Source organism: Barbus barbus (assembly GCF_936440315.1).
Source record: "Barbus barbus genome assembly, chromosome: 44".
In the NCBI taxonomy this organism is placed as follows: domain Eukaryota; kingdom Metazoa; phylum Chordata; class Actinopteri; order Cypriniformes; family Cyprinidae; genus Barbus; species Barbus barbus.
Window position 1 is genome coordinate 10,657,829 of NC_136722.1, and position 12,795 is coordinate 10,670,623.

The 12,795-nt window shown below is 36.6% G+C and overlaps 2 protein-coding genes across 3 annotated transcripts; one reads left to right on the forward strand and one right to left on the reverse strand.

The window, feature by feature from the left end:
* The first annotated feature begins 5,719 nt into the window (after positions 1 to 5,719).
* On the forward strand, positions 5,720 to 9,466 carry LOC306863556 (proteasome activator complex subunit 1-like). Its single transcript, XM_079406960.1, has 11 exons — positions 5,720 to 6,035; positions 6,192 to 6,224; positions 6,428 to 6,490; positions 6,595 to 6,696; positions 6,819 to 6,867; positions 7,099 to 7,196; positions 7,489 to 7,557; positions 8,324 to 8,391; positions 8,503 to 8,557; positions 8,661 to 8,747; positions 8,839 to 9,466. The coding sequence occupies exons 1-11, from the start codon at positions 5,997 to 5,999 to the stop codon at positions 8,923 to 8,925; spliced, it is 750 nt and encodes a 249-aa protein (XP_079263086.1). The 5' UTR covers positions 5,720 to 5,996; the 3' UTR covers positions 8,926 to 9,466.
* On the reverse strand, positions 8,839 to 11,545 carry LOC306863555 (fat storage-inducing transmembrane protein 1-like). Of its 2 annotated transcripts, none has more exons than XM_079406958.1 (2): positions 11,063 to 11,545; positions 8,839 to 10,209 (listed from the first exon to the last, which is right to left on the reverse strand). In XM_079406958.1, the coding sequence occupies exons 1-2, from the start codon at positions 11,326 to 11,328 to the stop codon at positions 9,525 to 9,527; spliced, it is 951 nt and encodes a 316-aa protein (XP_079263084.1). In that variant the 5' UTR covers positions 11,329 to 11,545; the 3' UTR covers positions 8,839 to 9,524. The 2 variants fall into 2 exon arrangements, with proteins under 2 accessions (XP_079263084.1, XP_079263085.1); XM_079406959.1 differs by having other exon boundaries at positions 9,100 to 10,209; positions 11,069 to 11,454.
* Between the last annotated feature and the right edge of the window lie 1,250 nt (positions 11,546 to 12,795).

The window sequence follows — 12,795 nt, forward strand, 5'->3', positions numbered from 1 at the left end:
TTAAAATTACGGTGGCCGAGAAAGCTCAACGCGCTGCAACTTCAGAAAACACATGCAAATAGAAAAAGTACCAGCAAATCAAGAAAACATCTTCATCAATTTGACAGCAGGTGCTGCAAATGCTCACAACACAACCAAATAAAGAAACGCACTGCAAATGCTCACAACACAACCAAATAAAGAATTTTGTTTGCAGCGCTTTCTTTATTTGGTTATGTTGTGAGCATTGCAGCACGTGTGTTATCAAATTGATGAAGTTATTTTCTTAATTTGCCGGCGTTTTTTTCTATTTGCAGTGCATTTCTTTATTTGGTTGTGTTGTGAGCATTTGCAGCGCGTGCATTGTAAAATTGAGGAAGTTGTTTTCTTAATTTGCAGGTGTTTTTTCTATTTGCAGCGCGTTGAGCTCTCTCGGCCACCATATAAAATTGAAACAATTGTTTTAAATGGTAATAATGATAATAATGTTTTGTCTATTTGACAAAAGAGAACCACAGAATGCTATAGACACAATACATACTTAAATTTGCAGTCCGTAACTTTTTTGGGTTAAAAATGATCCGAAATCAATATTTGAGCAAGCACATAACCAGCCAGTGTTCAAAACTATTGCTTTATTTTAGCCCGATTCACAACGGCACTGCATCATTACGAAGAATGACTTTTTAAATGTAAAAAGTTTACATTTACGTCTGTAAACACGAAGAAGTTTTCCCGGCTAGTAGGCTATCGCACGTGAGGATCCTGCAGGTGCCAGATTGTTTATAGCCTTTTCTCACAGCAGCTAGAATAATTAAATGTATCATTTTGATGGCGGATTGAAATCCACAAAGGATTATGTGTTTATGAAACACATGTGAATGAAATTAAATTATATTCCAGTTTTAAATATGCTTCTGATTACAGATAGCCTGGGATTACACAGGATTTGTACTTTAAAGACAACCAGTTCGAAGGGAGCATAGTTTGTTTTTTGGGTTAAAAGAATTTATTCATATGAAATTCGAATTGTATGACAATTAGATTAGACTGTACAGAAATTGAAATCTACACGCTAATACACACTATACTCCTTGTCACGCAATGCTGATGTTTTTAACATTAATCATTTGAGAAAAAAGTTTAACAATAATAATAATTTGCACGGTTTGATGTGATATGAGCTAACCGATCGTTAGATTTAATTACCAGCGCGATTTATTGTAATTCTTTTTTCCTCAGTTGGTAAGAACAATCATGGCAGACTTGTTATTTACTTCTTCAGATGGCAATATATGGTGAAAATTCTTATTTGGGTAATATATTCCAAGACGTAGGCTAGAATCTGTGATTCCTGAGTACAGTATCCACAACGGTGTGGTGACTGACAGCTACACATTCACCTCAAAACATTAGATTCATCTGCGCTGGAGCCGTGCCGGAACACCGGATCACAACCCCATGCAAGGAAGATAATTCTGCACAGAGCTGCAATTCCAGGTTTTCAAACAGAGATGGCGACAAAGAGGTAAAACTTACGGACTGCAGCTTTAAGAAAACTAAGAAGAATGTAAAAAATCTGACACATCCACTAAAATGACCTTGAGCAGCTATAGCAAAAATGGCTCAAGTTAGTTTAGAAAAAGCTTTAGCATTGCTTGTTCTACGGACTGTCTCTTGATATTTTGTTATGTATACAACAATAACATTTAGACATTTTTAAAGTGGTCATTTGATTCAGTGCAGTTGATTTGCCAGTGCACACACAAACCACAGCTACTGTATTTGCTGCATGGTAAACAGCATGCAAAGTTTCAGTGCAATGGCAGTAACCATTGAGTGAGAACGTGAGCGAGGACAGGAACACAGAAAAGGCTAAAGATCACAGTGTTTGTGTGAGAGAGAGGTAGATTAGAGGGAAGAAGATAAAGATAAGATGAAAAGCCATTGTGGTTAGACTTTAATCTGTGTGAAGTAACAGATCAACATGCCCCACTATACTCATTATCCCATTGTAAACACATCTAGAGTTAAGATGAAAAATTAAAATCATGCAGTATTGTGATACACAACATATTTCTTGTGAAAGCAACTCTAGGGTTCTTGTATAATTTATGGGGGTTCAAATCTTATGTATATTGAGGGTGGTGAACAGTTGAAACGTATTCGTATTAGTTATATTTTTGCACTTTAAAATGATTTTGGTGATGAGAATTGAATGGCAAGGAATAATGAATTTGTTAAATGACTGTGCTTGTGATAGCAAGGATCATTCTTACGTTCATTCAATAACACACACACTCTATGTTTGATGAGAAAAAAGAACTTTGCCCTTTGGACTGTGCAAAAACATGCATTGCATGGGTCATTTCAACCAATAATTACTATAACCATAAACTTAAAAAGAGTTTTGACCCAATCAAAATTAACATGCACATTGAATATGTCCCTTAAAGTAATGGTTCATCCAAAAATGAAAATTTGATGAAAACAGCTGATGAAAACATCACAATAATCCACAAGTGAAAACAGTCCAGAACATTTCTAAACAAATATGTCAGTGTATTTTAATGTGAGAAGGTCTTTTTCACCGGAGGAAGCATTGTTATGGATTATAGACTCATATTTTGACCAGAAGCACTGATTTAAAGTTAAAATGCCTTAATGGTGGATTTGTTTCTCACAGACATGCAGATTTTCACTTCACAAGATGTTGTTTGATGGACTAGAATCTTGTGGATTATTGTGATGTTTTTATCAGCTGTTTGGACTCTCATTCTGACGGCACCCATTCACTGCAGAGGATCAATTTATGAGCAAGTGATGTAATGCTAAATTTATCCAAATCTGTTCTGATGAAGAAACAAACTCATCTATATCTTAGATGGCCTGATGGACTTTCAGCAAATTTGGTGAACTATTCCTTTAATTCAGGAGACATGTTCAGTCCTTTGATATGCAAACAACCCATGTAAACAGTGGTATTCTGATTCATCAGTGGAATTAGTCAGTGAATAAACAGTGTTTCAGTGATTAGATCTTGTGGTCTGCACATAATTGCAGTGTACTTTGGTATTTGTATTATAGGAAACAGCATGCAGTGTTCTCTTTCTCTCTCCTTAGGTGTTGCCTCTGTCTTTTGTCGATACTGTTAAAAGCAACCTTTAGGAATAAATTAGGCAGTCTCTTGCATAACAAAGTACTGCACAGACTACTGTTTTTCTGTCGGTTATAAATGCAATGGTGCTCGTGTCTTCTAGGCCTTTGAACGACTGATGTAACTGATCAGAAATTTTCCAAATTTTGTTTAAACTTTCATTTTCAAAAATGTATTACAAAATTGTATTTAGTTGTTTTTGTTGCAAACAAATAAGCAACACTAAGGCCACAGGTTCAAATCCCAAGTAACACACAAACTTGAATCTAATTTGAAGTTGATTGTGTATAAATGTGTGTGTGTGTGTGTGTGTGTGTGTGTGCATGTTTATGTGGTTTATGAGGACACAAATTTGTATAATGACATGGATATGACAGAGGTATTACAATATGAAGGTGGTTTATGAGGACACTGCCTATGTCCCCGTAATTCAAAAGGCTTAAAAAACATACTAAATGGTGTTTTTTTTGAAAATCTAAAAATGCACAAAGTCTCCCGTGAGGGCTAGGTTTAGGTGTAGGGTTGGTGTAGGGCAATAGCACACACAGTTTGTTCAGTATGAAAACCATTACGCCTATGGAGAGTCCCCATAAACCACAAAAACCAACATGCGTGTGTTTATGATTTATGTATGTATATATAAATGTGAAATATATACATGCATGTGTATGTATTTACAGTGGGTACGGAAAGTATTCAGACCACCTTAAATTTTTCACTCTTTGTTATATTGCAGCCATTTGCTAAAATCATTTAAGTTACATTTTTTTCCTCATTAATGTACACACAGCACCCCATATTGACAGAAAAACACAGAATTGTTGACATTTTTGCAGATTTATTAAAAAAGAAAAACTGAAATATCACACGGTCCTAAGTATTCAGACCCTTTGCTGTGACACTCATATATTTAACTCAGGTGCTGTCCATTTCTTCTGATCATCCTTGAGATGGTTCTACACCTTCATTTGAGTCCAGCTGTGTTTGATTATACTGACTGGACTTGATTAGGAAAGCCACACACCTGTCTATATAAGACTTTACAGTTCACAGTGCATGTCAGAGCAAATGAGAATCATGAGGTCAAAGGAACTGCCTGAAGAGCTCAGAGACAGAATTGTGGCAAGGCACAGATCTGGCCAAGGTTACAAAAGCATTTCTGCTGTACTTAAGGTTCCTAAGAGCACAGTGGCCTCCATAATCCTTAAATGGAAGACGTTTGGGACGACCAGAACCCTTCCTAGAGCTGGCCATCCGGCCAAACTGAGCTATCGAGGGAGAAGAGCCTTGGTGAGAGAGATAAAGAAGAACCCAAAGATCACTGTGGCTGAGCTCCAGAGATGCAGTCGGGAGATGGGAGAAAGTTGTAGAAAGTCAACCATCACTGCAGCCCTCCACCAGTCGGGGCTTTATGGCAGAGTGGCCCGACGGAAGCCTCTCCTCAGTGCAAGACACATGAAAGCCCGCATGGAGTTTGCTAAAAAACACCTGAAGATTCTCTGGTCTGATGAGACCAAGATAGAACTTTTTGGCCTTAATTCTAAGCGGTATGTGTGGAGAAAACCAGGCACTGCTCATCACCTGTCCTGTCCAATACAGTCCCAACAGTGAAGCATGCTGGTGGCAGCATCATGCTGTGGGGGTGTTTTTCAGCTGCAGGGACAGGACAACTGGTTGCAATCGAGGGAAAGATGAATGCGGCCAAGTACAGGGATATCCCGGACGAAAACCTTCTCCAGAGTGCTCAGGACCTCAGACTGGGCCGAAGGTTTACCTTCCAACAAGACAATGACCCTAAGCACATAGCTAAAATAACGAAGGAGTGGCTTCACAACAACTCCGTGACTGTTCTTGAATGGCCCAGCCAGAGCCTTGACTTAAACCCAATTGAGCATCTCTGGAGAGACCTAAAAATGGCTGTCCACCAACGTTTACCATCCAACCTGACAGAACTGGAGAGGATCTGCAAGGAGGAATGGCAGAGGATCCCCAAATCCAGGTGTGAAAAACTTGTTGCAACTTTCCCAAAAAGACTCATGGCTGTATTAGATCAAAAGGGTGCTTCTACTAAATACTGAGCAAAGGGTCTGAATACTTAGGACCATGTGATATTTCAGTTTTTCTTTTTTAATAAATCTGCAAAAATGTCAACAATTCTGTTTTTCTGTCAATATGGGGTGCTGTGTGTACATTAATGAGGAAAAAAATGAACTTAAATGATTTTAGCAAATGGGTGCAATATAACAAAGAGTGAAAAATTTAAGGGGGTCGGAATACTTTCCGTACCCACTGTATATATACATAATAAATATACACAGTACACACACATATACTATGTAAACAAAAACTTTTTTTGGATGCAGCAATATTTTGGACAAATTTATGTATTTTAAAATACATGGATAATCGTATATATTTAGATAAAGGCACTGTAAAAAATGAATTACATTAATTTTAAATAATTTGTTAACTCCTCGTTCACTCAATTGCTCAGTCCAGTTTTTACCAAAAAATGTACCAATGTGTTCTAACCACTGGTACCATATATTGCTCCTAGTTTAAAAGTTAGTTTTAAAAAAGTAGGACTTTTATTGTAGTTGGTAAAGCAAATCCTGTTTCCGGTACTCGCCCCCCTCCGGTTACATCAAGAATAATTTATTTAACGCGTAATTCACTTTCATTTTCATTCTTTGTGCTGACTAACTGTGACTTCTCGTCGTTTCGTCGAGAACAACTGGATCCCAGCTTCTCTTTTCAACCAAAATCCCACGGTATCCAGTGGGAGAAGACATAAAACGCGTGTTTTTCTGCAAACAGCTAAGTTATAATAAAGTTTTGCAAGACAAATAATTCTGCAACGATGACTTCCTTAGACATGAGCCCTGCGTCTAAGAAACAGGTAGGGCGCCAATTTTAGGCCCGAAACTTGATTTAAACGTATTTATGACTATATATTGGGCAGAAATAGTGCATTTTGAGTCGAACCTGCTTATATAAGCGTATATATTGAACCTGTGTTTGTGTGGCAAGTTTGACAAACACTTGTACTTTGCAGGTGGATGGATTCTCCAAAAAAATCACCAAGGAGGTAATTATACGTTTTATTCAGTCACACTCTTTCATTACTTTTAAAAATGTACCACAATAATTGTAGTTTATGCCAAAAATACCACAGTTATTATAGTTACTACAATAAAACACAGTGCATTATGCACTATTATAATTATAAAGGTAATACAACATGACTGATAGATTCATACAGCAACTATAATGAAAGTTTGTTTTAATCAGGCCGAACAGCTGATCTCAAACTTCTTCCCGGAGAAGATTGCAGAGATGGACAACATCTTACAGGTATGAAGTGCTTTATCAGATAAATATAGCAAGTGCATTCATCAACATTCACACTTTTGTGCTGTGGTTAAGAACTGTTGAATTTGTATTATTGTGTTATTTAGGGTTCCTGTAGTCTGAAGGATCTGTCAGTCATCAAGGCTCCTCTAGACATCCCAATCCCAGACCCTGCCAAAGAGGAGCTCAAGAGGAAGAAGAAAGAGGGGGTAATAATGACACATCATTTATTATTAACAAGCATAGTTGATTTTCTGATTGCACCTTCAAGCCAGTCTGTAGTTTGGTTTAAGTAATTGATTAGGCCGGTAATGACGTTTTATTCACACAGAAAGAGTCCAAAGAGGGAAAGAAGGATGGAGATAAAGAAGAGGATGAAGGTAAATGTTTAGAAGTTATTTGGAAAATGAAACTGAAAATGTTCCCCCAAATGTTAAAGACAAGGTGTTATACTCAGCATGAACACAGGGTGGCACTGAGTCACTAGAAATTAGACAGAACCTAAAGTAGATTTGAGAAAGTACTGTATGTCTTCATCCATCTCTGTCCTTACAAGCGGGTGATTTGAAAAGCACAAAATTAAACGAATGATGTTAATTGTGATCTGAAAGGTCCACCCTGTGGTCCCATCGCCTGCAATGAGACAGTAGAGAAACTCCTCAAACAGATCAAGCCTGAGATTCAGACTCTGAAGGAGTGTCTTAACACGGTGAGGAAGTGTTGTCATATATTATATTTCATATATAATTATGCAGGTCTCAAAAGTTCAAATTATGTATGTTGAAAAAGTCAAAACCATCAAAAGAAGTTTGACTTTATTAAAAGCTTTTTGATATTGTAATTAATCAACTGTTCTATGATCTATAATAAAAGTTTAATTCGTAGTGCATTATATACTCCTTGTAGACGTTTCATACTGTATGCTGGCTCCGATTAATTTAATAAAGCATTTCGGTAGATGTTTGTACATTGTGTGATATTTGTGTTGTGCACCTGTGCAGGTGTCAATGTGGATACAGCTACAGATTCCCAGGATTGAAGATGGGAACAACTTTGGAGTTTCTGTACAGGTCAGTTATCTTATATGCTAGCTTGTGACAGAATGAAATAACATTTGTCACACTATTCTTATGTTTAGCTTTAGATTAGAATTTGTACAAATGTATGCATTACTCATGTGGTTTAAAAAAGTGAGTCCCAGTTAGGGATACTTAAAAAAAATATGAAACCTGCAGAAATAGTTAATAGATTAACTGAACAATTAATTCATATGTAGTTTATCCCAATTACTCAAAATGATGTGCAATTCATGCAAGTTTTATAAATTTGTGTGGATGAATTTGTCCGGTAATTATAGTTTTAAATTACATTATGTTTGAAAAGTTTGGGGTCGGTCATTTTTTTCCCAACAAGGACACACACTACATTGATCAAAAGAGGCAGTAAATACATGTAATGTTATTGTAAAACTTGTAATTATATATATATATATATATCTCACAGCTTTCACAAATATATTAAGCAGCATATCCAATTTCAACGTTAGCAGTTTTTTGAGCTCCAGTTCAACATATTCTAATGATATCTGAAGGATCCTGTAGCTCTAAAAACTGGAGTAATGAGCTTTGTATACCTGAAATGCTGTCAAATATGCTGTAATAATATTTCACAATATTCATGTTTTTACTGTATTTTGATCAAATAAATGTAGTCTTGGTGAGGGACTTCTTTCAAAAACAAAATCTCACTGACCCCAAATTTTTGAACGGTGTTGTATTTATATCTAATTTAGTTTGTGTGAATTTTATGTGAATAAAAGCAAAACTGTTCCTACAGGAAAAGGTTTTTGAACTGCTTACCAGCACCCGCACCAAGATCGAGGGATTCCAGACACAAATTTCCAAGTAAGTGACCAGACTGCATTACAAACACAAACGTTTATTATAAATACGTGTATAGCTATTTAATTTTTCTAGATGTGAATTTGCAGTTGTGACTTCTTTCTGTTTCCTTAGGTACTACAGTGAGAGAGGAGATGCTGTAGCCAAGGCTTCCAAACAGCCACATGTGGTCAGTTTATTTAATGTTAGATTTAGCTGAATTAAACCAGTTTACATGATTTCAAAATTCTTTGAGCTTCTGATAATGTGATTGTTTTGTTGTTTGGCAACAGGGAGATTTCAGACAGCTTGTCCATGAACTGGATCAGCACCAGTATTGTGAGTTGCGCATCATAGTCCTGGAGATTCGCAACACTTATGTAAGTTCAGTCTCTACTTAAGCAAAACATCACATGTTTATGTGTCTGGTAAGACGACTGTGACTGATTTCATTCATTCCTTCAACTCTAGGCTGTGCTGTATGATGTCATCACCAAGAATTGTGACAAGATTAAGAAGCCCAGAGGAGACTTATCTTCAAAAGCACTTATCTACTGAGTACCGCAGCCAATCTGCACTGACAAGACACACAAACACACATTTGCTGAAAAGTAAAAACATGTCATATTGAGTTTCACATCCACAGTCACAGTGCATTGACTTAAGCTTCAGTTACATCAACAGAACCTTCTGTAGTAGTTTTTACTCAATAAAGTTTATCTAAATGTGGTATGTCTCGTTTTTATTCAAAATGTCATAAAACATTAGTTTTATTATGCTTATAATTATTAACGTCGAACAAAACTGGAAAATAATTTAATTAATATATGCCACCGTTAAAAATTATCAGTAAGATTTTTGATCAGAAATGAATACTTTTATTCAACAAGGATGCAAAACATTTTTGTATCAAAAGTTAGACATTTATAATGTTACAAAAGATTTCTAATCTAAAATAATCCACAATATTACTGTTTTTGATCAAATAATTGATGCCTTGGTGAGCATGAGACCTCTTTCAAAAATGTAAAAAAAGAAAATCCTGTTGACCCCAAACTTATATAATCCAAATAAAGGTATGTATATTTTTTGGACTCTGACACCCCTTTATAGAAGTTGTAAATTTTTATATATTCTGTTTCTCATTTTCTTAACATTCACGTTGTCCCATTTGATGCAGTATTACATGTGCTATCTGAAAGCAATGCTTTTGGTCTTCCAACACAGCACCAGCCAGGCTTTAAAACATACCAGCCTTTATAATAAAGGCCCTTCCATCCCAGATACCCAAGAGCTCCTCCAACCAGCTGGGACGGGAACAGCGGGAAGTGTGCTAGCAAGCAAATGATCAGGAAGATCCAGAGACTCATCAACAACACACACAACAAGAAGAGTGTCCTCAGTGGCGTCCCTACAGGCTTTCCTAGAGCCATGCAGGGCCTAAAAACCCCTATTTCTTCAGCAAGAATCAAACAACATAAACTCAGAATGAGGATATCATCAGACACCTCACATCCCTGCCACTGTAGGCCGGCTTTAAGGCAGGCCGCTTTACCCTTTTGCTCTCTCAGTAGTAATAAGGGGCCTGTATCAGATTCCAGGAGCTCCCCAGGGTTCCTGTGGACTTCTGTGGGGCTTTGAAGTCGCTCAAAACAGCTTCCAGAGGCGTCCACTAGGAAGGAGAGGAGACGGTGAAACAGTGTCCACAGCGTCCCGGCCACAGCGAGTCGAGAGAGGTGACGGATTGAGTGAATGAAGGAGTTACTGATGCAGTATGAGAGAAGAAAGGTGAAAGAGCCACATAATATACAGGTCCAGCCCCAGCATGAATGCAGGAACAGCCTGTGAGATCACAACAACCACAATCAATAGCTCAGTAATAAATAAATAACCCCAAATACTGTACATCAATAATAGCAATACACATATAAATACACAATAAAGAGAATGAAGTTCTTTAATTCTCTTAAGTTCATTCTCTTCATTACGTAAATGATTTTTAAAGTCTGGAAAGAGACTGATGTACAGTAGTAATCTTTCAAAACACTCCCAAAAATGTATTTACTTGATCAGTGTGTGTGTGTGTGTCTGTGTATATATACATTTTTAATGCATATATTAATATTTTAAGACTTATAATAAAAAATAAGACTTCAAAATGTAGTCATGTTTACACGTAAAACTAATCTAAAAAAATAAATAAATGATTTTCAGAATTGCAGCTTAAATATATAACCATATAAAAATATCTTCATAATATTTAAATATTTTACATTAAAAAATATCATTTCAATTTGTTAACACTGAACTACAGTAACCATTTTTACAGCAATTATCAAAGTTAGTTTTTTCTATATATATAAGTTTTACATTTCAAGTTGTATAAATGAATGTTACGTAATGTTACGAACCAGCATGAATAAACATTGAATAATATTTTTATAAAATTAACACAAAAAATACAAAAAACATGATTGTTTAATTACCATAATAAATTGAATCTTATTGTAGTGTAAATAATGTATTTACAATAATATGCATTTATTATTGTATATATACAGAGATTTACACGCACACATACATATTATATAGGATATATATATATATATATATATATATATATATATATATGAATACACACACATACATTCTATTAATTATAGTATTTCTAGAGTTAACTAGAATAAGATCTTGCCTGTACAAGTAGTGATTGTTGTTGCCAAATATGCTGTACTTGGAGACCCAGAGACTCAGAACAGGTCCAAACATCACCAGCACAGAGAGGAGAAAGTGAAAATGTTGTCTGAATAAGAAATGAGCCAGTAGTCCAGCTGTGAGATCAGTGAAGTGCACCAGAGCCCAGTACAGAAGCTTGTTGACAGAGTTATGGATCCTATAAAGTATATCCTTTAGTCCACAAAGATCCATCTTGGTTTGCTGAGGGCAGAACTTCCACTGCATGTTCAACAGATCAACTAACTGACGGAAGGAGAGACATGAGATTGCTCTACCATCTGTCAGCAGGGTTATTAACTTCCCTTTTGTTTTCTCAGCTGAGTTCAATCTGCTGGTTTATGTCACACTTCTCATCATTTACCCTCTCACTCACAGTCCTGACAACATTTAGCTCCCTAACAGCTCCAAACATTCCCATCTTATCAGCTTGCTCTCTCTCTGTGTGTGTGTGTGTGTGTGATATAAAGCAGCACAGCAACATTCCCTTTGTGGTTTCATCCATATTTAGCATCTGTATCTGTGGTATGGATTGAAATAAACTTTGGCTTTGGAAAAAAGGACAAAAAATAAAATAAAATGTATGTGTTACGTCCAGTGACGTATTCACTGCACTGTGTATTGGGGTATGTTTTCTTGTTGTTATTGTTTCTCTCTCTGCCTGCTGCTTCTCTGGCTCCTCCCACTCTCTCCACTCTGACAGGTAGCTGATTGCACTTTCCAGCTGCACCTGCTTACCAGCTGAGAAGGCAGTAGCATAAAAACCAAGAAGAACACTCAGAAGAGGAGAACTTCTCTCCAGAAGAGCGTGTCTTGTGTCCAGCCCTGCCCAGCGCTATTTGTTGAAGCCTTTTTGGGGTTCTGTATGGTTGTAATCTTTTCTAATCTTAAGAATTGTTGACTAACTCTGTGGTTAGCTAGAAGCTAGCCAATCTTTGTGCCTTTTTGCTAAGCAAGATATATATATATATATATATATATATATATATATAGCCTACGATTTTGCTGTTTAACCTTTGTTTTACCCTGCTACCAACAGCTTAAGCTGTACTCCCCTGATTGACTGTGACCCTTTTGGAAGCTGTAGGGAGGCGGGCGCCTTTCTTTTGACTGCACCCATTTTCTCCTGGTTTGAGGCTCAGATAGGGAGAGCGAGTATAATTTTGTTGTTGATTTCCTTTTATTTTGCAGGTGTAGACAGAATTTAACCCCAGAATAGAGATGATTTTGCTTGTTATTTTGGCAATCCTCCCCCTCCTGAAGGTTTTGCTTCCCTTTTAATTTGACTTCTTTCTTTGTTTGGAAGATATTGTATACTTTCTGAGCTGTGAATAAAACCTGTTAAAGGGATCTGTTTGTTGTTGTTATGCTGTGGCAGGGGCTCGGCCAAATGCTCTTCTTAAACCCTTAATATTGTTACGTTATCTTTAAACCCCTAGACACCTAGGACGTAACATATTATTGGGGGCTCGTCCGGGATATGAATTAAGTAGAAACTGCTTTATTGTGCTGTTTGAAAAAGTTGTAGAGAGCAACAGAACTAGAGTCTCCTTAATGCTTTTTTTTTTAATATATGGTTGAAAGTAAAAGGCTTTGACCGCTCTCTCTTTTTCTTTTTTTTTGGGTGAGGGCAGAGTAGTGTGTAGTAATGGAATTTGACTTAATAGGGTTTACGCTTGCACCTTCCACAGATGT